General features: G+C 41.3%; 1 protein-coding gene across 1 annotated transcript in view; it reads left to right on the top strand.

Annotated features, from left to right (window-relative positions):
* Nucleotides 1–2,851: 2,851 nt before the first annotated feature.
* Nucleotides 2,852–22,215, top strand: part of PRMT3 (protein arginine methyltransferase 3) — a 98,996-nt gene continuing 79,632 nt past the window's right edge. Inside the window, exons 1-8 of the mRNA XM_081098635.1 lie at nt 2,852–2,981; nt 3,235–3,370; nt 6,184–6,266; nt 8,498–8,547; nt 9,374–9,476; nt 10,613–10,772; nt 12,330–12,474; nt 16,075–16,140. Of these exons, the coding sequence (XP_080954761.1) occupies nt 2,954–2,981; nt 3,235–3,370; nt 6,184–6,266; nt 8,498–8,547; nt 9,374–9,476; nt 10,613–10,772; nt 12,330–12,474; nt 16,075–16,140 (771 nt within the window). The 5' untranslated portion in view covers nt 2,852–2,953. The remainder of the gene's footprint in view (nt 2,982–3,234; nt 3,371–6,183; nt 6,267–8,497; nt 8,548–9,373; nt 9,477–10,612; nt 10,773–12,329; nt 12,475–16,074; nt 16,141–22,215) is intronic.

Here is a 22,215-nt window from a genome sequence, read left to right as displayed (position 1 = left end):
GGGCCTTGGTAATGAAAGGCCTTGAATTTATGCATTCATTCAGTTTATTAAATACTTCCTATGTGCCATGGGGCACATAGGCAGTGCAGATATATCAGTGAACAGTAAAGTCTATCCCAACCGAGCCAGCAACTATTCTGACAATGCCCTACGATGTAAGGGGCTTCACACTTAATAGTTGATGAATTCTGTCCTCTTGGAGCTTACAGTGAAGGGACAGAAGTATATGCAGAAGAGTTTCATAATAATACAAGGCATCTGTTTCATTCATGTTATTGATTACCTATTATGAATTAGGCCACATGTTATGTGTCAGAGAAATGAAATAGAGACATGGCCTTACCCTCATGGTGCAAACAGTGTTGTAGGTAACAAAGAAGAAAAAAAAGAGAGAAAAACAAGCAAATGGTAGGTGCTAAGAAACTTAACAGGAGGCTGCTGGAATGACAGTGGATCCTACTTTAGAAATAGTGGTGTGAGGAACTTTCTGCTGAGACAAAAAGTGCCTACCTATTTACAGAGTATTCTTAGCAAAGGCCTTGAGGTGGGAAAATGATGAGTCCAAAGAAAAGGCTGGAGGAGGGGGCCCAAGATGAATGGTTGAGTTGAGATGGAACATTCGGCAGGATTATGTAGAACCTGGTAAGCCATGGTAGTCAATTTCATTTTAGAAGCATGTGCCACAAGCATGCTAGCCTCTGGGATTAGAGTTTGGGACATTACCTACCGAAATTACTGTTGCCCACTCTCACCTAACGAAGCAGTCTATGGTTTGAATAGGTATGATGGGGGAGGGAAGAAAGACATGAGGCATAGAAAGGTTTGTGTTCCTCCCACACAGCAGCCAGAAAGTTACTTTCTAAACCAGCGATTTTCAACTGGTGTGCCACAAGATTTTTTAAAACATGCAATACCTGACTAGTCAGGGGCACTGACCTCTTTTCCTTCATAAAAAAATGACAACTACCAACACAATAGCCGTCTGATGTGAATGAATAAAAATTATACCTATTTTGTCCTGGTCGGGTGGCTCAGTTGATGGAGCATTGCCCCATACACCAAAAGGTTGTGGGTTTGATTTCCAGTCAGGACACACACCGAGGTTTCAGGTTCAATTCCCAGTCGGAATGTGTACAGGAGGCAACCCATCGATGTTTTTTTTCACATCAATGTTTCTCTCTAAAAAAATCAATGAAAACATATCTTTGGGTGAGGATTAAAGAAAGGAAAAAAAATCATACCTATTTTTTTTTTTGTCAGATAGGCAAAAAAAATATTTTTTTTGGTGGGCCGAAGAATATTAGTAATTAGTTGATGTGCCATGAGATGAAAAAGGTTGAAAATCGCTGTACTAATCACATCTGACAGCTCTGGCCGGGTCGCTCAAGTGATTAGAGTGTTGTCTGATACAACCAAGGTTGCCAGTTCGATCTCTGGTCAGGGCACATACAATAATCAACCAATGAGTGCATAAATAAGTAGAACAAGTTAATGTTTCTCCATCTAAAATCAATAAATAAAAACTTAAAATATAAAAATAAATAAGTAAATACATCTGACAGTATTACTTCCTTGCTTAACCAAACAGGTCAACTGCTTACCGTTGTTGAGGATAAAGTTAACAATTATGTCCAAACACTGTACATGTATTAACTCATTTTTATCCTTACAATAACCCTGTGGTTAGTGCATTATCTCCATTTTGTAGTTGAGGAAATGGAGGTAGGGAGATGTCAAGTAACATGCTCAAAATCATAGAATTAGGCAGTGTCTACAAAAGAAACATCCAAACCTGTAGAGAACTTTTATAAGTTTATTTGAGCCAAACTGATGACATAGGCTGGGGAACAAGATCTCAAGTGCTCCGGAGAGTAACAGTCTTGCAGTTTCTTTTATGCGTTTAAAATTAAGGAGGGAATGTAAGGAAGATTACATAAAGGTGGGAAAAAGCAAGGCCAGGATTGGATTACAGGATAGTTAGCGAGGTTCTGTGCTTTCTTGAGGGTGGTTATGGTTAATTTCAAAGGTGTATTAACCCAGACGCACAGAAACAACGGACAGGGCTTGCTTAAGGCAAAGATGAACCTTTTACTAAAAGTTACTAGCCCATGCCTGGGGTTGATTACCCAACCTGACTTGCCCAGTTAGGGATTTATGGTCAGATCACCCTGTGAAGTTACTTTCCATGGAAAAGTGACAGAAGAAGAAGTCAAACCAAGTAGGTTGGCTCTGGAGTCCGTGTTCTCACTTAACCACTGGACATTCAAGACTGAAATCCCTACAGCAGCCTGCAAGGCTTTGGTCTGTAGTACACCCACGCTGGCTCCCGCAGTTCCCTCTCCCCCAGCTTCACCGCAGGGGAATGGGGGGCGGGAGGAGCCCAGGAACCAGAGGAGTCCGGCTCCCGCCTGTGTTCTGCCTCCTCCGCCACCAGAGGGCGCCGCGGGCCGCTCTCCCCTCCACGAACCCAGAATGGGGGAAGCTCGGAGGGCGGGGTGCCCACTGCAAAACCACTGCGGCGTCTCCCCACCTCTGGGCACAGGGCTGCGGGCGAGCACCTTCGGCTAAAGCCTGTGGCAGCCGGAGGAAGAAACCAAAGTCTGTCCAAGGCTGAGACTCTTAAACCTCTTTTCAACGCGCTGATTCCGGTGGCACTGCGACAACACTGCGGCGGGAGGAGGCGGAGCTCGGGCCGCAGCCCCGCCCACCCGGGCTTTCGCCACGCCCTCCAGCCCACGTGACCAGCGCCGCCATGTCGGGGCCGGAAGCGCTCCCGAGCCCGCGCGCGCGCTCTCGCGTGTCCAGGCGCCCGAGAAGTGCCCCCAACTCCTTCCCTGCTGCGCGCGTGCGCGCGCTCGTTCCTGGGCCCCGGTCTGAGAGTTCCTCGACGGCCGCGCGCGCCGCTCAGCCAGGTCCCCGCCCCCAGCACGCGGGCTCCCGGGGCACCTCAGCCATGTGCTCGCGAGCGTCGGGCGCTACCGGTGGGTACTCCCGGCCCCTCAGCACCCGCGCCGCCCAGGGGCTGGTGAAAGACCCTCTCCTCCCGCTGCAGCCTCCGGGGCGCGGAGCCCGGGCGGTGGGGCCTTGCTGGGGGTGAGGGGGATGCCGGAGGTGCCGGGGAGCAGGACGCGGGCGGCGCTCCCCTGCGGTGGAGCCTCTCCCCGCCCTCCTCCTCGTGCGCGGGGCCGGGCGGGCCGTGGCGTCCGAAGCGGGGCTGACTTTTGCGTGTGCTAGGCTGCCGGGGCGCCGTGGAGGACGAGGAGGACCTGCCGGACCTGTCAGACAGTGGGGACGAGGCCGCCTGGGAGGACGAGGACGATGCTGAGCTCCCCCACGACAAGCAGCAGACGCCCTGCCTGTTCTGTGACAGGTTCGTGCGCTCCGCGGCGGGTGGTGCCCGGGCCACGTGGGTCCGCGTGCCCTGCCCTCGCCTTCTCCCGCCAGTGGTTTGGAGAAGGGAGACCTCAGGTGGTATGGAGGAAGGAGCCATGGCCTGGAAGCCGGCTGGTCTTCGGCGGCCGGTTTCCCGTGTGTAACACGAGAGGGTTTTGCACTGGATCTGTGGTTCCCAATACTGGTTGTGTACCTGTGTCACCTGAAACACTTAGGAAAGAACGCAGATGCGGAACTCCGCACCATGGTCCTTCTAGGTCAGGATTGCGGCCCAGGAATCTCTCTTTTTATAAAGGCCCCGATCTCAGGTGACTCTAACCAATAACAGGTTTCAGAGTCACTGAACAATAATCTCTCGGGAGGACCCTTCCAGCTTTACCGTTCTGTGATCCCTGACCAGCAGAGAGCTTCTCAGGTGCAGTACTTCATCTGAACCATCTCTATGTATAAAAGCCTAAGTGACCAAACGACCAGTCACTATGATGTGCACTGACCACCAGGGGGCAGACACTCAACACAGGAGCTGCCCCCTGGTGGTTGGTGTGCTCCCACAGGGGAGCACCACTCAGCTGGCTGTCGGGCTCCAGACGCCTGGATCACGGCTGGCAAGCGCAGCTTTGGTGGCAGGAGCCTCGCCCACCTCGGGTAGTGCTACTGAGCAGAGGAGGCAGCAGGCGCAGCCAGGCGGGATGAGTGGGAATGGTGTGGTGCCCGCCCGGTAGGCTCTTAAAAAAGGTTGAAAAGAGGTTTAAAACCCTTTTTCGGTAGGGCTCCCCCCCTGTTGAAGGAGAAGGAATTGATGCCACTTTCAACTGGACTGCCAGTTTCAGGCCAGCCTGCAGGGATTGGGCCCAAACCGGCAGTCTGACATCCCCCGAGGGGTCCTGGATTGAGAGGGGCACAGGCTAGGCCAGTGGTCGGCAAACCGCGGCTCGCGAGCCACATGTGGCTCTTTGGCCCCTTGAGTGTGGCTCTTCCACAAAATACTACGTGCGGGCGTGCACATACAGTGCGATTGAAACTTCGTGTCCCATGCGCAGAAGTTGGTTTCGGGAGACGAGGTGCTGGGATACACAGCGTGGGGGAGGTACATTGTTTTGAGGTACTTTCACTGAGGTCGACCCCTTACAACTCTCCCATCCACACTCGTCTTGTATACTTGTTTCAGATAGACGAGTGTGGATGGGAGAGTTGGAAGGGGTCGACCTCAGCGAACGTACCTCAATCAGATTGAGGACGTTTTTTGCAAAGGCCAGCTTAGGAGTACCCTAATTAAGTTAATAACAATATATCTACCTATATAGCCTATATAGTTTAAGTTTAAAAAATTTGGCTCTCAAAAGAAATTTCAATTGTTGTACTGTTGATATTTGGCTCTGTTGACTAATGACTTTGCCGACCCCTGGGCTAGGCTGAGGGACCCCATTGATGCACGAATCCGTGCACCAGGCCTCTAGTTTAAAGAGTAACCCTTTTTCGGTAGGGCTCCCCGCTCCCCCCCCCCCCCCCCCCGTTGAAGGGGATGGAATTGATGCCTTTTCACTTAGGTTAAAAAAAAAAACTCCGGTATCAGTAACTTGCTCAAGGTCACACAGCTGTGGTTTGTCCTATCCAAACCCACGTTCTTTCCACGTACAATTCTGCCTCTTCGTCTCCACAAGCATTGACTCTGGCTGCTGTCCTGGCATGTGGGCATGAAAGAGGCCTGTGTGGCATCGGCCAGGGTCACCTGAATAAACATTTTCCAGTTTTCCTTAAATCTGGGCATGGGGCTGGTTTGGTGGTAGGTTAGCGCCTCTGGATTCATCATTGTTTGCACCTGTGGCCTCATTGGGGCAGCTGTAGAATGTCTACATATCCTCCAGGCACTGTGACATTTGTGGAGCATCGGGATGGACTTCTCTGTGACAGGCTGCAACAATACTGCAAAAAGGACGGGTCTTGGTAAACATTTGTTGAGAGCTAATTGCTGCATGGCGCTGTGCGAGGCATAGAAAAGAGGCGCACGGCTTCTGTGCTGTGTGTGCCTGCTTTGCGTCCTTCAGTTTTGCAGGTCACATCACCGAGAGACTTGGTCCTCACAGTGTCGGTAATGCACGTACTTTGGGAACACTACAAGGTCACCTTTGAAGTACGGCACTTAGGGAATATGCCAGCTGTAAAATTACATTGTATGCTTTATTTCTGAAAGTACTCTGAGCTTTGCCAGTTCAAAGCCTCCAAAAACGGAATTGACACGTAAGAGGAGAGAAAAGTCTTATGTAGGGAATTTTCATATCTTGAGAGAAATGGAATCTAACAAAGGGAGTTCTCTTTCTTAAAAGCCTTTTGGTAAATTCGGTGCTTTTAATTGGCAAATAAATTACCTTTGACATTTAATGGGGAGTTGGTTTGTTTTAGGTGTAAAATGGAACTGAGAAGAACTGATTCCCTACAGTGGTTCTCAACCTTCCTAATGCTGAGACCCTTTAATACGCTTCCTCATGTTGTGGTGACCCCCAACCATAAAATTATTTTCGTTGCTACTTCATAGCTGTAATTTTGCTACTGTTATGAATTGTAATGTAAATATCTGATATGCTATATGTGTTTTCCGATGGTCACGACCCACAGGTTGAGAACCACTGCGAAGTCCTGGTTCCTGACTACAGAGAATGTTTTTTCTTAATTGGGAATAAAACTAGAGACCAGCAGGTCCGGGGGGTAAAGGGAGTGTATGTTTAACATAAAATCAATATTTAGACTTCTTGGGGACTTTTTCATGAAGCTATTTATTGCTTGATTTTTCAGGTTATTTACATCTGCTGAAGAAACATTTTCGCACTGTAAGTCTGAGCATCAATTTAATATCGATACCATGGTCCATAAACATGGTGAGTATTTTTTAGAATAAGGAAAATTTTAGTTGTGAAATTTAAGTTCAAACTTTGTTTTTCCAGACCTTTCTTTTTCTAAACAATAGTGAAATATATAGTAACAACCTGTCTTTTTTTGGCAGTGCCCTTAGAGGAAAGATTAAATATAAGTGATTCTTCTAGATAGGATTTCACTGTAAGCTTATATTGACTTCACAACTCAAAAGGAAGTCAATATAATGATTGCATTTTTATCATATTAGAATTAAGGAAAGTAAGAGAATATATTAGAATTAATGAGAGCAAGCATAAAGGTGGACTTGGGAAAGGAGGTGGAACATTATGAAAAAAGACAACTTATGTGAAAAAGCATGTGAAATTCAAGGCATACAAGGTCGAGTTTTATAAGGAATTTGGTAAGAGATTATAGAAAAAGGATTGATGAAATTAAGGTGGTAAGTAAAATATTTAGATGATTCTTTTGAGACTTGCATTTAATCATACCTATTTTACTAATAAAGCTTTCCACTTCTTTAAATGGACATAGAAGACCTGCACTGTTCCACTAAAATTACGTACAGAATTATTTTTTTGGCCCCTGTATTTACTAACAACTGCAAAGGACATTAGATAAATGTGACATAATATGTTTATAAATTTAAGTGCAACTACTTTTGAAAGGCATGGATAACTTAGTCTCATTGGATTTTTTTCATGTTTTTAACATGCATTTTTAAATTATGACTTGGAATCATACTGTAAATATAACTTTGTACTAGAGGCCCAGTGCATGAATTTGTGCACGGGTGGAGTCCCTCGGGGTGGCCTGTGGGGATCGGGCCCCAGCTTGTGCCCCCATCCTTGCAGCCCTGTAACCCAGCCTGGCATCCTGCCGTGGCCTGGTGCCGCACCCTCACCTGCTCCACCATCCCACCTACGGGGTGATCGATCTGGGCCAGGCCCCTGCCTGGCTCCCTCAGCACCTGGGAGCCGGGTGGCGGCCCTGCCCCCCGCCACTGGATGCCATCTGTGGGGTGATCGGCGGGGCGATCAGGCCCCTGCTCATACCCACCTTGGCCTGGTTCCACCTGCTCACCTGCTCCACCATCCCACTGCAGTCCCATTCTCATCAGGGCCCATTAGGGTCAGCAGCACCTCCACTGCTACCTGCTGCCAGCACCATGTCACTGACTCCTGCCATGTTCTGCGCCATCCCCTGGTGGTCAGTGTACATCATAGCAAGCAGTCGAACTTCCGGTCGAACAATTTGCGTATTAGGCTTTTATTATATAGGATTTTTTTCTTACCACATAGGGGTTTTTATATGCTACTAGAGGCCCAGTGCATGAAATTCTTGTAAGGGTAGGCCCTCGCAGCCCCGGCTGCCTCGGCGCTTGCAGCCGCCCTGGCTGCTGCCTTGGCTCTCGCAGCCCCAGCTTCGTTCAGAAGGTCGTCTGGACGGTCGTTCCGCTGTTCAGCCATTTGGTCAATTTGTATATTATGCTTTTATTATTATAGATTATGCACATAAAAACATTTTGTATGCCATTATGTTCCTTATACAACATTTTCCAGGAGCAATCTGTTAGATATGCTATTGACTGGAAATCAAACCCGAGACCCTTCAGTGCTTGGGCTGATGCTCTAACCACTGAGCACACCAGCCAAGGCTGTTTTCCCCTGTTTTAAATGCTGTTTCATTTCTGGAAATATATGAGAACCAGATAACAAGCCTCATTGTTTTTCAATATGCATCATTTAACGTAATGTTAAAGCTAATATACTTCGTATACTCCAGATTCTGGCTAAATTATAATTTGATAGGCACTGTAAAAACTGGGATGTAGGAACTTTCAGTTCTAATATCAACTGCCCTATACTTGGCAAAGTCTGTTACCTAAGTTTCCTGATTTGTAATGCTCTTAGAAATGAGAAGAGTTCTAAAAATTAATTTTCCATATTTTAGAAATGCAAGAATAATATTGTCATCTATGCTAGCTGTTTCTCAATTACAATATTCAGAAGTATCAAAATACTATTTCTAGTTCTTAATAAGAAATTAAAAATATTATAAGTTTTAGTTTAGAGCAGTAGTTGCCAACCAGTGGTCTATGAGGTCCGAAAGGTTGGTGACTGCTGATTTAGAGGACAGAAATGTTTTATTGTCTAACCAGAGAAGCCTCTATAAAACAGGTCAATTAAACAAAACTCATGTTAAAATAGGTAAATTATCTTTTTTCCCCCTTTAGGACTTGAATTCTATGGATACATTAAACTAATAAATTTTATTAGGCTTAAGGTAAGTTGATGCTTAATTTACAATTTTGTTTTTAAACTAAAGAAATACTGCTACCAGTGGTGACTAAAAGAATACGAAGAACTACTTTACAAGAAACTGTTTTAAATTTGTCAGTCATCATATTGGAAACATGGACATTAGGAAATGCCACAGTATACAGGACCAAGTAAATCAGGGGTTGGGGATCCTTTTTTCTGCCAGGGGCTATTTGGATATTTATAACATTCGTGGGCCAAAATTATCAACCTAAAAATTAGCCTGCTATATTTGGTCAAACATTTAATTAACTCACCCCTAATACCTTGGCAGGGCCAGACCAAATGATTTCACGAGCCTTAGAGGCCGGAGGGTGAAATGTTCCCCACCCCTGAAGTAAATGGATGCACACCATACTTAATAAGTGTCATTTTTAACTGCATCTAAGAGATGAATCATCAGTGTTATATAAAAAAGTAATTCAGAGTCAGATAAAGGGAAATACTGAAGGTTTCTGAAAATCAAATAATTTCTAGTGCGATTTCAAGTACTGTGGTTGCTTTCTTTGTTCTATTTTTCAAATACTTTGTTCTTCTTTCTGTTCTATTCAAATGAGTATTTATATTGCCACTTCCTCCAGATCCCAACAATATAAAATTGTGCAGTGATACCATTGATTAAGCAGTCATCCAATCAAGTTAAGGAAATGACAATTGAACATAGACTCCTTAAATAGAGATTTTGTGTAATGTCAGCATGATTTCCTTTTTTGTCTAATTTTCCTAGTTTTTGCTAAGGGAATTTTATGATTATATGCATTGAAAAAACATGCAATTAATTTTACATCCAGAATCCTACAGTTGAGTATATGAATTCCATATGTAATCCAGTGCCTTGGGAAAAAGAAGAGTATTTGAAGCCAGTATTAGAAGATGACCTTTTACTTCAGTTTGGTAAGATGAATACATCCTTTGTGGAATATGTGTCAAATATTATACTGTACTTAAAGAAAAAGTAAACTCCATTTTATTCACTTAGATTTCATTAGTTTTTCCCTACTCTCCCTTTCTGTTCCAAGATCCCATGTAGGATACACAGTATATTTAGCTGCTATGTCTCCTCAAGCCCCTCTTGGCTATGACAGTTTCTCAGGCTTTCCTTGTTTTTGATGACCTTGACAGTTTTGAGGGTTACTAGTGTACAAATATTTAAAGTGGAACATGATTTGCATAGTTCAAAGTGTTGTCCCAAGAAATTTATTTTTATTTTTATTTTTGTTAATCCTTATCTGAGGATATTTTTTCCATGGATTTTTCTTTCTTTTTTTTTTTCTTTTCTTTTTTTTTAGAGAGGGTGGAAGGGAGAGAATGGGGTGAGGAGAGAGAGGGAGAGGGAGAGAGAAACATCGATATGATAGAGATCATTTTGTTGCCTCCCACATGCCTGGGATCAAACCTGCAACCCAGATACATGCCCATGACTGGAAATCAAACCCAAAACCCTTTAGTGCACTGGCCAATGTTCTAAGGACTGAGCAATACCAGCAGGGCCCAAGCAATTTATTAATTACAAAGGAGATGTAAACTTTTCAGTGGAGGAATCCAGCAGACCACAACCAGGCATGAGTTTGAATCTTAGTTCCTTCATTAAACAGCTGTATAACTTTGGGCTAGTCGCTTAATTTTTCTAAAATTTATTTTCCCCATGCATTAATCCAGGGATAATTATTTACAATTTAGCTTTCCTTTGAGGATTAACTGAGATGTAATGCATGTACATGGAAGGTAGCTAATAATCAATAAATATTAGGGTTTTTTTCCTTCCACTTTTTTGTTTCTTCTGGTATTTGGTTCCGTATAATTAATGCCTATTTATGTTTTTAATTTAGCCAACTAATGAAAAACATAGACTAACAGCATGCTCTTTAAATTCAAATGGAAGCAGTTTGGATTTATACATTGATTTAAAGTACTTTTACTAATTTTTTTCAAGTGGCTGCATAATAGGCATTTAGTATGTATGTATTTATTCCTAACATATTTATATATTTATTATAAGATGTCCTGATATTGTCCATTTATATCTTTAGATGTAGAAGATCTTTATGAACCAGTGTCAGTCCCATTCTCATTCCCCAATGGACTCAGTGAAAATACCTCTGTTGTTGAAAAATTGAAACATATGGAAGCCAGGGCACTGTCTGCTGAAGCTGCATTAGCTAAAGCGCGTGAGGATCTTCAAAGAATGAGGTAATTTATCAGTCTTATAAAAAATTGTTTAGACCCCCTCCCCCCCCCCCCAAAATAATACAACTAATAATAAGATAGGATATGGTAAGGCATTTTATATACTGGAAAGTACAATGTAGATATTTAATTTTAATATATTACAGCAATGCAACAATATTTTTATACATTGTGATGTTGTTGATTAACATAAAGTTCTCATATATTTTATCATTTTATACTAATGATAATTGTTCTGGGGAGTGTTGTCTTAAGTGTTTTTGTTCTTTGATGCTGCCTTCCTTTGAATTACCCTATTTCTAATAGATTTCTCCATTTTACTTTTCCTCTCCTAGGCTTTTGTGTTGTTGTTAATCCTCACCCAAGGATCTTTTTCTCCCTTGATTTTTAGAGAGAGTGCAAGAGAAGGAGAGAGGGGGAGAGAGAAAGAGAGAGAAATATCGATGTGAGGGAGACACATCAATTGGTTGCCTTCCGCTCATGCCCCAACCTGGAGGCTGGGGTTGAACCTGCAACCCTTCGGTGTGAGGGCCAATGCTCTAGCAACACTGGCCGGGGCTCTTCTCCCAGGCTTTTAAAGTGGTGGGATTAATATTTTTAGGTTTGGGAGGAATACGGGGTTAAAATGTTTGCTTTTAAAGAATCAAAATATAATTATGGTATAGTATTTAATCAGAATACCAGACAATTATGATGGTTTTCTCCAGTGAGTAAATTAGCAATCTACTGGCTTAGTACTTCTCAGAATTTAATGTGCATGTAAATCACCTGGGGATCTTGTTAAACTGTGGATTCTGATTCAGGAGGTCTCAAGTAGGGCCTGAGATTCGGCCTTTTTACTAGGTATACCTCTAGCTTTACCTTCTGGATTTGTAATTTAGTTGTTGCCCGAGTACCCACTTGATCGTTTGCCAGAATGTTGAGTAGGAAGGACAGCATAGCTGATTGCAGTTTCCCTTGCCTGTTTCTGAGATTTTATGCTGGGTAACCTATTAACCACCAATAACTCTACTCTCTGCATTTTTACACTTCTTTCACATGCATACCTTACAGATTCTTACTATATGATCAGAGAGGGAACTAAATTTTAGAGCTGAAGTGGATGGTGTTGGTTTATGTAAATCTCAATTTGGGTCCACTTTCTGCACATATAACCCTTTGATGAGATAATAGGTTTTAAATAATATTAATAGTAATAGTGTCGAAATATAGTATTACATTGATTTAGCTACTAAAATAAGCTTTTGGAATATTAAGAATAATAAAGTTGAATAAAGGTAATGTGCTTATTTTATTCAGTTGAAAGATATAAACAGCTATAATCTGCAGTTGGCAGGGCTTTGTGGTTTGCAGAAGGAATGCTTTTACAACTGGGTTTGAATATGCCATTGCTTGAGATCCAGCAGGGGGAGCTTTCAGTTGCTTATGATAGAATTATTTAGAAAGCTCATCACACTCTACTCACTCCTGCCCCCCCACTTCCTCTTCCTCAACCTCTAGCTTTCCCTTTTTCATGGTCCAATAAACCTGTCTCAAGGGTGTATTTCAAATTGATTACAGACAATTTGCTCAGGATTTTGTGATGAACGCAGATGTCAGAACCTGGTCGGCATCTACTACTGCCATTGCAGACCTTCAGGAGGATGAGGATGGTGTTTATTTCAGCTCATACGGGCATTATGGGATACATGAAGAAATGCTAAAGGTTAGAAAAGAGCACAAATGCACCAAATCCATAATTAAGGAAAATTTTAATAAGACAAATCCTTAATACATATGCTATAGGAAACTGGTTTCTATTGTTCTTTTTTTTTTTATAACTGTTTTTCAAATCTCTTTGATGCTTGATAGCTCATCTTGGATTAGAAAGATTGCAGAAGCATCAAAGTCATTTAACTTCTGTTTAAGATCATTATTAATCTTTGTTATGAAATTACTTTTGCTTTAAATAGAACATTGGTAAAAAACAACTGCTTTAGTCTTCTCAAGAACAACTATTAAATATGAATAAATTATACATTTGCCTTAAAGTGTACAAAGGAAACGATTAATTTTAGTGTTTTAATTAGCTATACTGACTTCAGTTTAGGCAAATAATTCCATGGTACAAAGTTTATAAGTAATTTTCAATTGTTATGGCATAACTCTTTTACATTTGAAATCATTGATATATAGAGAAATTTTCTAAATTGCTTAAATCAGATATTTAAGTTTGGCTGGTTTTAATTTTTGTAATAGTAATGTATTCATAAAATACAAGTAGATTTCTAGTTATACCTAGAAATAGATTTCTAGTTATATATTTCATCATGTATTATACTATACATTGTAAACTAGTAAGATGTAATTTTTCCATTTAGTAAACTAAGAATATCTAACTAGAGTAAAACATGTTGAAATATAAAACTTATTGAAAATTTTAGATGTTTATCTCTCTGAATTTTAGAATCCACAACCTTTTCTTGAAACGAACAAACAAATAATTCCTTTCTGAATGATTCCTCAAAAGATTGTTTTGTTATGGAAGCCTCAAGACTATGTTCCCCTAAAACATATACATTTGAAATAACCCGGGGATTTAATAATGTATATATTTTGTTCATTCAGTTTTGTAGATTCAAAGAGTGACGGCTTGCTGATTAATAGTAACTTAATTACTTAAGGTTTTTTTAAAGCAGTGCCATGTCATTTTTTTTTTAGTAATCACATGTCATGTCATGGTTGTGCTTCTTGTTGTCACTTGGGTAATGGCATAGCATAATGGTTAATAATGGTTATCTTATTAGAACTAATATATTATTTTAAGTCCATAGTGAAATTGTATAAAAGAAACTCACTTCATTTTTTTTGTGATGGTTGTTAAAATTAATTTTATTGTGTCTAGAATATTTTCCTTAAAGTAGTTAATCTAAGCCCATGTTTGTCCTTTTACATCACCCCAGCAATCTGAATGCCATAAACCTTTAATGCCTTTGGCATAGAAATTGTGTTGCATTTTTCAGACAGATAAGGTTAAGACTCCCAGTAGGTAGTACATGTGAGTGTCTTTAACACAGTATTCAGGGAATTCCACTTTGAGCACTTATTTCCACTACTCTGTCCTGGATACTTGTAACTATATATCAGTAACTAAAAGATCTTTTTTTAAAAAAAAAAAAATTTATTGACTTTTAGAGAGAAACAGAGAAACATCTATTAATTGGTCCACTCCATTTATGCCTTCATTGGTTGATGTCTCCTTTTTCCCCCATTGACCTCTCCCTGGCCACTCCCACTCCCCAGCACATGCCCTCACCCCCTACTGTCTGTGTCCTTTGGTTATACTTTTATCCATGCATACAAATCCTTTGGTTGATCTCTCACCCCTCCTCTCTCAACCCTCCCCTGCCTTCCCTCTGAGGTTTGACGATCTGTTCAATGCTTCTATGTCATTGGTTGATTCTTGTATATGCCCTGACTGGGATCAAACCTGCAACCTTTTTGGTGTATGTGACAATGCTCCAACCAACTCAGCTACCCAGAAGGGTCTAAAATTTTTTTTTAAATAGTCATAGGAATAATTCCATGACTCTTACCAGTCTTAAAACACAATCTTGCTTTGTAGTGTTGGAGCTCTAATTTTATTCTTTTTTTGTGTGTTTCTTGGTTTCAATATGTTGGTGCAAAAGATGATTTTTAAATTTCTGTTTAGTACCTTATTTTGAAATTAAGTGCTACTCTTTTGATGGAATGTATTTTTAGAAATGGTTATGAGGGCTAGTCTTATATGCTTGCATTTTCGTATTCAGTGGATTTTTCTTTAAAGCTTCAGTTATTAAATTGAAACTGCTCTGTCTGAGGTACTATGTTAGGTATACTTTGGATTTCATGGCACCAGGGCGAGCATATGAACAGTAACAGATGGATATATAGAAAGAGCCTGGATGAAGGATTATAGTTGAGCAGAGCAGCAGTGCATGAACTTAGGACAGAAGTTGGGATGGTAGTGATTAAGTTGGAGCAGTGGTGAAGCAATGTGATTGGTGAGGGGTTCCAAGTGACTGGCTTCTTGACTGATGTTCCCATTTGTAGGTTTTATTGTGTCAGCAAAAATTACTGCTTATGGTATAAGAAGGGTATAAAAATGGCACAAACGTATGAAATGCTATGTTTTTTAAGTTTTAAAATTAGTTAATATGTGTAAATGTATTTAAACAGATTTTTTTTTTAGTAATTCTTAAAATCTTTCAGGGAAAGATTTAACAAACCTGATTTAAAATGTTTAAAAAGCCATTAGTAATAACCATCAAAAAGTGTGGAATTAATTATGGAATTCCCCCTTTTTAGATCCAGTATTTAAGTAAAACAACTTTTCTTTTAATTTAAAGCTTCCTTTAAATGTTTCGTGTGTTGTTTTTAAATCATAATATTGGCATAAAATTTTTTGGGGGCTTATGTGCCTTACATAAATTTTACATTGTAGTATTTTGTGTAACTATTTTTTGTTTTAATTTACCTAGTGTGAAACCCAAAATTAGAATTTCTAGTTTGAGATATTTTTTTCATTCTCATTTTACTCACTTGGCAACAGAGCCCTTTGCTGCTTACTTTGCTGTTTGTATGTATCTCAAGTGAGGTAATTTAAAAGGAAATCAGCTCTGTTCAGGAACCAACATAAATGTTAGCATTCAGTACCTGCCTTGTCACAGGTCATGTAAGACTCCAGAGTGCAGAAGTCTCAGCATGTGAGCTGCAGGGCTCAAATGATTTACTTTTAAGCATCATTTCCTACTACAGACATTTGTAGAAGCAAGACAGGATTATAAATCAGATAGGTGCTGACAAATGACTTTCTTAGAAATACCATATTTACTTTAAGCTTCATTTTTCATATGTAACTTTACAGTTACCTATTTTGTTGTTTTTTTCTTCGATATTTTACCATAACTCTAATACAGGGAGCCAGGTTCTAGATTCCGAACCTATTTAAAGGAGCAAAATATCATGTTTATCTTCTATTAACTTTAACTATCAGTTGAAGGTTGAAGTCTTATAATGATAATGCATGTCAAGATGAAAATGTGTACATTTTTAAGAATTTAGATTTTATTTGACTTTCAGTGATATTCTTAAACTTTGTGTATGTTTTGTTGCTATTTCTGTTCTTATTGTTTTCTTTTAGGAAAATAAAATTAATTTTGGTTTTCCAGGCAGAAAGTAGCTATGGAAACTAATAATGTGTAATAAAATACCAAATAACTTTCTAAAAATGTTTTTATTTGTTTAGACTATTCTATAAACACAAGTTTTTTTTTCTCCACCATAGGACAAAATACGAACAGAAAGTTACCGAGATTTTATATACCAAAATCCACATATCTTCAAAGACAAAGTGAGTGTTATAGGCTACAGAATTGTACATTTCATGCAGATGTTGGCCAGTAGAAATCCTCTCTTGAGTTATTGTGATAGCCATTGATTTAGTGTACTCCAGCTTTATTTCATGGGAGACTTTTATGATGATGCTCTGTGGTGCAGAATACTGATAACAGAAATGCTGATTGGTACTGTTGTCATTCAGCATACAGACAATCCTCGGGTTACTTTGGCTCGATGCACATCGTTTCATGGTTATGTCACCATCTCCCATTTATTTATTAAAAAAAAAGTTTCATCATTTCAACGTATGTACATATGTGCTTTAAGTTTTTTATTATTTATTTACCACAAGTAAAGGTCAGGAATTGTTATCTTCCTTTTAATTTTTTTTTTACTGTTTCACTTCATTACCGCTTTGTATGCGCTCCATGTGAGTGATGTAGGTGCTTATGTAGGTGGGTTCCGACATATGGCGAAAGTTAAGTTGCACCGTAGGAACGGATCTCTGTAACCCAAGGACCTACTGTATTCTTTTTTTTAACTGAAATCATTAATTACAGTGACATAGCTTAGTTAAACTTTGGTTATCCAGATAATATTGCTTAAACCATATTTTTTATTTACTGTGCTTCTTGTGAATTTCAAATATCTGATAAACCCCATACCAAAGCACACTTTTCATTAATATTCCAGTTTGTTATTTAGTTAAAAATTAATAATCTTACGAAGTTACTGGTGTGTAGGGACAAATAATGTAAGGTAGAATTTATATTATGTGCTTTCTTTTAAGACTTCATTTATTTGCTCCTTTGTGTGAGGCACTTTAAATTTTACAATTAATCTTCATACTGCCTCAGGTTATTTCAAAGATGATCTTTCACACTGTGTGTTTATGTTTGAAATTTGTATAATTTGTTTTTCCTTGTGAATTTTTTAAAATATATTTTTACTGATTTCAGAGAGCAAGAGAAAGGGAGAGAGAGACAGAAACATCAGCGATAAGAGACAATCATTGATCATTGATCAGCTACCTCCCCCATCCCCCCTATTGGGGATCAAGCCTGCAACCTGGGCATGTGTTCTGACAGGGAATCGAACTGTGACCTCCTGATTCATAGGTTGATGCTCGACCACTGAGCCATGTCCGCTGAGGAAGACAGAATTTTTTAATAGTTTTTCTATTTACATGCAAGTGCTGGAAAAATTTTATTTAATATATGTGTCTAAAAAAACCACTTCGGCCCAGCCATTGTGGCTCAGTGATTGAGTGTTGACCTATGAATGGTTCAATTCCCAGTCAGGGCATATGCCTGGGTGGGGTGCCAGCTCCATCCCCAGTAGGGGGCATGCAGGAGGTAACCAATCAATGATTCTCATTGATGTATCTATCTCTCTATTCCTCTCCCTTCCTCTCTGAAATCAATTAAAACAGATTGTTTTTAGTGAAGCAGTTATGTTACCATTAGAAATTTTGCTTTATATTTATAGTTAGATTATGCTCAGATTTTAATTTTATTTTTTTTTCTTAATATGTGAACACTAGGGGCCCGGTGCACGAAATTCGTGCACTGGGTGGGTGGGGGGGGAGTGTCCCTCAGCCCAGCCTGCCCCCTCTCACATACTGGGAGCCCTCAGGCGTTGACCCCCATCACCCTCCGATCGCCTGATCGGTCCCTTGCCCAGGCCTGATGCCTCGGCCAGAGGTGTCAGGCTTGGACAGGGGACCCCCATCTCCCCCCGATCACTGGCTCTGGCCCCCGCCCAGGCCTGAGGCCTCTGGCCCAGGAATCATGCCTGGGCAGGGGACCCCCATCTCCCTCTGATCGCTTGCTCCACCCCCCGCCCAAGCCTGACGCCTCTGGCCCAGGCTTCAGGCCTGGGCAAGGGGACCATCATATCCCCCCAATCTCCGGCTCTGCCCCCCACCCAGGCCTGATGCCTCGGCCAGAGGAGTTGACCCTCATCACCCTCCGATCACCAATCACCGGATCGGCCCCTTGACCGGGCCTGACGCCTCCGGCAGAGGTGTCAGGCCTGGGCAGGGGACCCCCAGCTCCCCGCGGGTGCAGGCTCCGCCCCTGCCCAGGCCTAACGCCTCTGGCCTAGGCTTCCGGCCCGGGCAGCGGGGACCTGCAGTGGCAGCGGGGGGCGCCGCGATCGTGGGCTTCGCTTTAGGCCCAGGCAAGGGACCCCTAGCTCCTGGGACTGCCTGCTTCGACCGTGCCCAGCTCCCATCGCTGGCTCCACCCCTACTTCCTGCTATCACTGGCCAGGGTGGCAAAGGCGCCTGATTCTCCGATCATGGCTGGGGGGCAGGGCAAAGGCAGCCCCAGGGCCGCCTTTGCCCTGCCCCCCAGCTCGTAGCTCCCCCCTGGGTTTCCGATCACTGTCAGTGGCAGGGGGCTTCTTCCTGCTTTCCCTTTCGCCTCCCTGCATTGTGCCTACATATGCAAATTAGCCGCCATCTTGTTGGCAGTTAACTGCCAATCTTAGTTGGCAGTTAATTTGCATATAGCCCTGATTAGCCAATGAAAAAGGTATCGCCGTACGGCAATTACCATTTTCCTCTTTTATTAGTGTAGATAGAAATTAAGCATGTACTGGTCTGGGAATCACTAGTCTTGCCTGGCTTCTCAGGAACTAGCTATTTAATAATTTTAAAGAAGTGGTGAGTGTTTTTGAGCCTCATCTGTAAAATGATTTTTAAAGCCCTTTTGGTTCTAAAATTATATTATTTTTGTTATAATAAAAGCACCATCATTGTCTCTCTTTGACTTATCTTTTCTTAATACTTTTTTTTTTTAACATATATTTTATTGATTTTTTTACAGAGAGGAAGGGAGAGGGATAGAGAGTTAGAAAGATCGATGAGAGAGAAACATCGATCACACTCCTGCACACTCCCTAATGGGGATGTGCCCGCAACCAAGGTACATGCCCTTGACCGGAATCAAACCTGGGACCCTTGGGTCCACAGGCTGACGCTCTATCCACTGAGCCAAAACCGGTTAGAGCTCTTAATACTTTTTGATATGTATATATAACATAAGAACTTAAGTGAAGGTAAGTAGGATCACAAGATTAAACACTGAAAAATTACGTAACTACGAATATTTCTATGTATGTGGAGCACATCTTACTGGGTTCATAGACCTTATACACAGTCACTTCCTGCTGCTTGTTTTTTGTTTGTAATAGTATAGAAATGTTGTATATATTATATATATTTTCAGACAAAATACATGACTGAGGAAAACGTAGAATGTTTATTACTATCTTGTGTTCTGTTTGCTGCTCTTATTGAAGATAAATCTGCCAAAGTCAGAAAAGAGCTTATTAATAAGTTGGGAGTATATTTCTTTCATTCTTTGCTTAAGATGCTTTTATTTAACTTATTGATGTGCAATTAGTTTTGCTTGGCATTTATGGTTTCTCAAAAATATACTATAATGTAAAATATTACATGCATCAATTTCTAACTTCTTAAAGCACATTCAAGGGATGATTTTATGTAATTAAAAATATTACATCTAGGGGTTTCATATTTTTCAATGATTTGGGATACTTTTCTATTATACTATGGGTACAGATTTAGAAAATATACTACCGTATATTTAATTAGCATTTGCTAATTTATAGGTTACTTTCAAACATGTTGCCTCATTGTTTTATACAGTATTCCATTTACCTCCATTTCACACATGAGGAATCTTGACGCCAATAGGGTAATTGACTTTCCTAAAATAGGCCATTAAAAATAAACAAACATGAAGTGTTTTAGTCCTAGTCTAGTGCCCTTACCCTATGCCACTACACTTTAGTACCATTATGTTGAAATAGAATGAGTAATTAGGGTGGCATTCATTAGTTATATTTTAAGTCACACTATTTTTTATATAGGTCATATAGTTTCTGTTCAAGAAATTACTTAAATATAATTCTTTTAAAATGTATGATATAGGGCTCTCCTAAGTTTTATTACCATTGTTTTTGTTTGCTTTATCTCCATTAGGTAGACAAACTTTATTTTCACAACACTAGCTTCTATATCATATTACACTAGGGGCCCAGTGCATGAATTCGTGCACCTTGAAAGAAACTGTGGGCACGAGGCTGCAGTGGGCTCAGGGGTGGGGTCTTGGCCCATGCTCCATGCTCCCACCCAGCCCCTCCCACCATGGCCCCCGATCCCCTGTCTGCCCCAGCCCCACTTCCGCCACCGCCGCTCCCACATGCTGACGGCGCCAGCCCCAGTCACACCAGCTGACAGCGTGGAGCCATTGGGGCCAGTGCCAGGCGTGGGTGCAAGTAGGGCCAGCGCCATCAGCTGGTGTGAGTGGTGGCTGCTGCTCCGATCGCCGCTCAGGAGCAGGGGGAGATGGAGAAGCCCTGAGGAGCAATCAGAGTCAGCAGCCGCAGCTCGCACCCGCTGACAGCAGCATGGGCAAGCACCCTGTGGGACCGTGGCATGCAAGAGCAAAGAATTTTCAGTAACCACCAGAGGCTCACCCCGATGACAGCAACCAGCACCCCGCCTTGGTCTGGCATCCCCACTCACCTGCTCCACCATCCCACCACTGCCAATGCCCGCCATGTTCTGTGCGTGCCCCCTGGTGGTCAGCACATGCCATAGAAACCAGTTCAGTCTATTTGCATATTAGGGTTTTATATATATATAGATAGTGCAAGAAGAGATTTATTTTTCAAAAAAATGTTATACTTAAAAATATGTTCCTTCTTCCTTTCCTTCCCTTCTCTGTCCATCCCTCCCTTCCTGCCACTTTCCCTTCATTCCTTTCTTAATATTGTTTCAGTTCACAGCTCCTGTGGAGGCCATATGGCTTCTCAGATTTAATTTAACTTTGGGTGGCATTTAATTGTGTTATCACCCATTTGTAATTAATTCCATTTGTGGTCCATTGAAAAAATTCACAGTGAGGTGCCTCCTTTATGCTTTTAATTATTACCTACAGTTAAAATTCACTTTTTTCTTTCTTTTTTTTTAGAAAAAGTGAATCAAATTCCTCCATGATTTTATGTGTTAGTTTATTCTGTTATCATTTGTACCTCTTTGATTCTATCAAGTTTTAGTTTATTTCCTCCCTTATCTAATTCCCAGCTAGATATAATAAGCTAGAGGCCTGGTGCATGGATTCGTGCACCAGTGGGGTCCCTCGGCCTGGCCTGTGCCCTCTCACAATCCAAGACCCCTCCAGGGATGTCGGATAGCAGGTTTCAGCCTGATCCCCATAGGCCCGATCCTTGCAGGCCCAATCCCCAAAGGCCTGATCTAGACAGGAGGGAGCCCGATTCTGCGCGGTGAGCATCTGCCCCCTGGTGGTCAGTGCATTTCATAGCCACCGTTCGACTGGTCATTTGGTCTCTTAGACTTTTAGATAGATAGATAGATAGATAGATAGATAGATAATTAAGATACAATTAAAAATATAATTTAAAATACTGTAGGCTTTAGAAACAGGTTGATCTATGTTTGAATGCTAGCTTTACAAATTACCAGCTGCATGATCCTGGACCTGTTTCTTTCCCTCTCTGAAGTTCACTTTCCTCATTTACAAAATGAGGATTAAATAAGAATTATATGTATATAGGCATATATATTGTGTGTATGTGTGTGTGTGTGTGTGTGTGTGTGTCTGTGTGTGATAGTCTTGCAAAAGAATACAAACTCTAATTGGAGTGTATAATATATATCCTTTTGTACTTAGCTTTCATCACTAAGCAGTTTTTCTTAGAGGTAATTCTTTTTTTTAAATCCTCACCAGAGGATATGTTTTTATTGATTTTTAGAAAGACAGGAAAGGAAAGAGAGAGAGAGAGCCTCTTTTATAAATTTACTAATCCCATTCATAAGGGCTCTGTCCTCATGACCTAATCACCTTCTAAAGGCCCTAGCTTCTCATACCACCACCTTGGGGTTTAGGATTTCAATATATAAATTTTGGTGGTGGGAGGAATGGCATACACAAACATTCAGACTATAGCAACCATATGTCAAATCAGTAGGGGAAACAGGCTCTTTAATAACATGTTGGGATAATTGGTTAGCCTTCTGAACAGAAGTAATTTT

Source organism: Myotis nattereri (assembly GCF_964212035.1).
Source record: "Myotis nattereri genome assembly, chromosome: 9".
NCBI classification, from domain to species: domain Eukaryota; kingdom Metazoa; phylum Chordata; class Mammalia; order Chiroptera; family Vespertilionidae; genus Myotis; species Myotis nattereri.
Note: the sequence above shows the minus strand (reverse complement) of the source record. Positions and strands in the feature narration are given on the sequence as shown.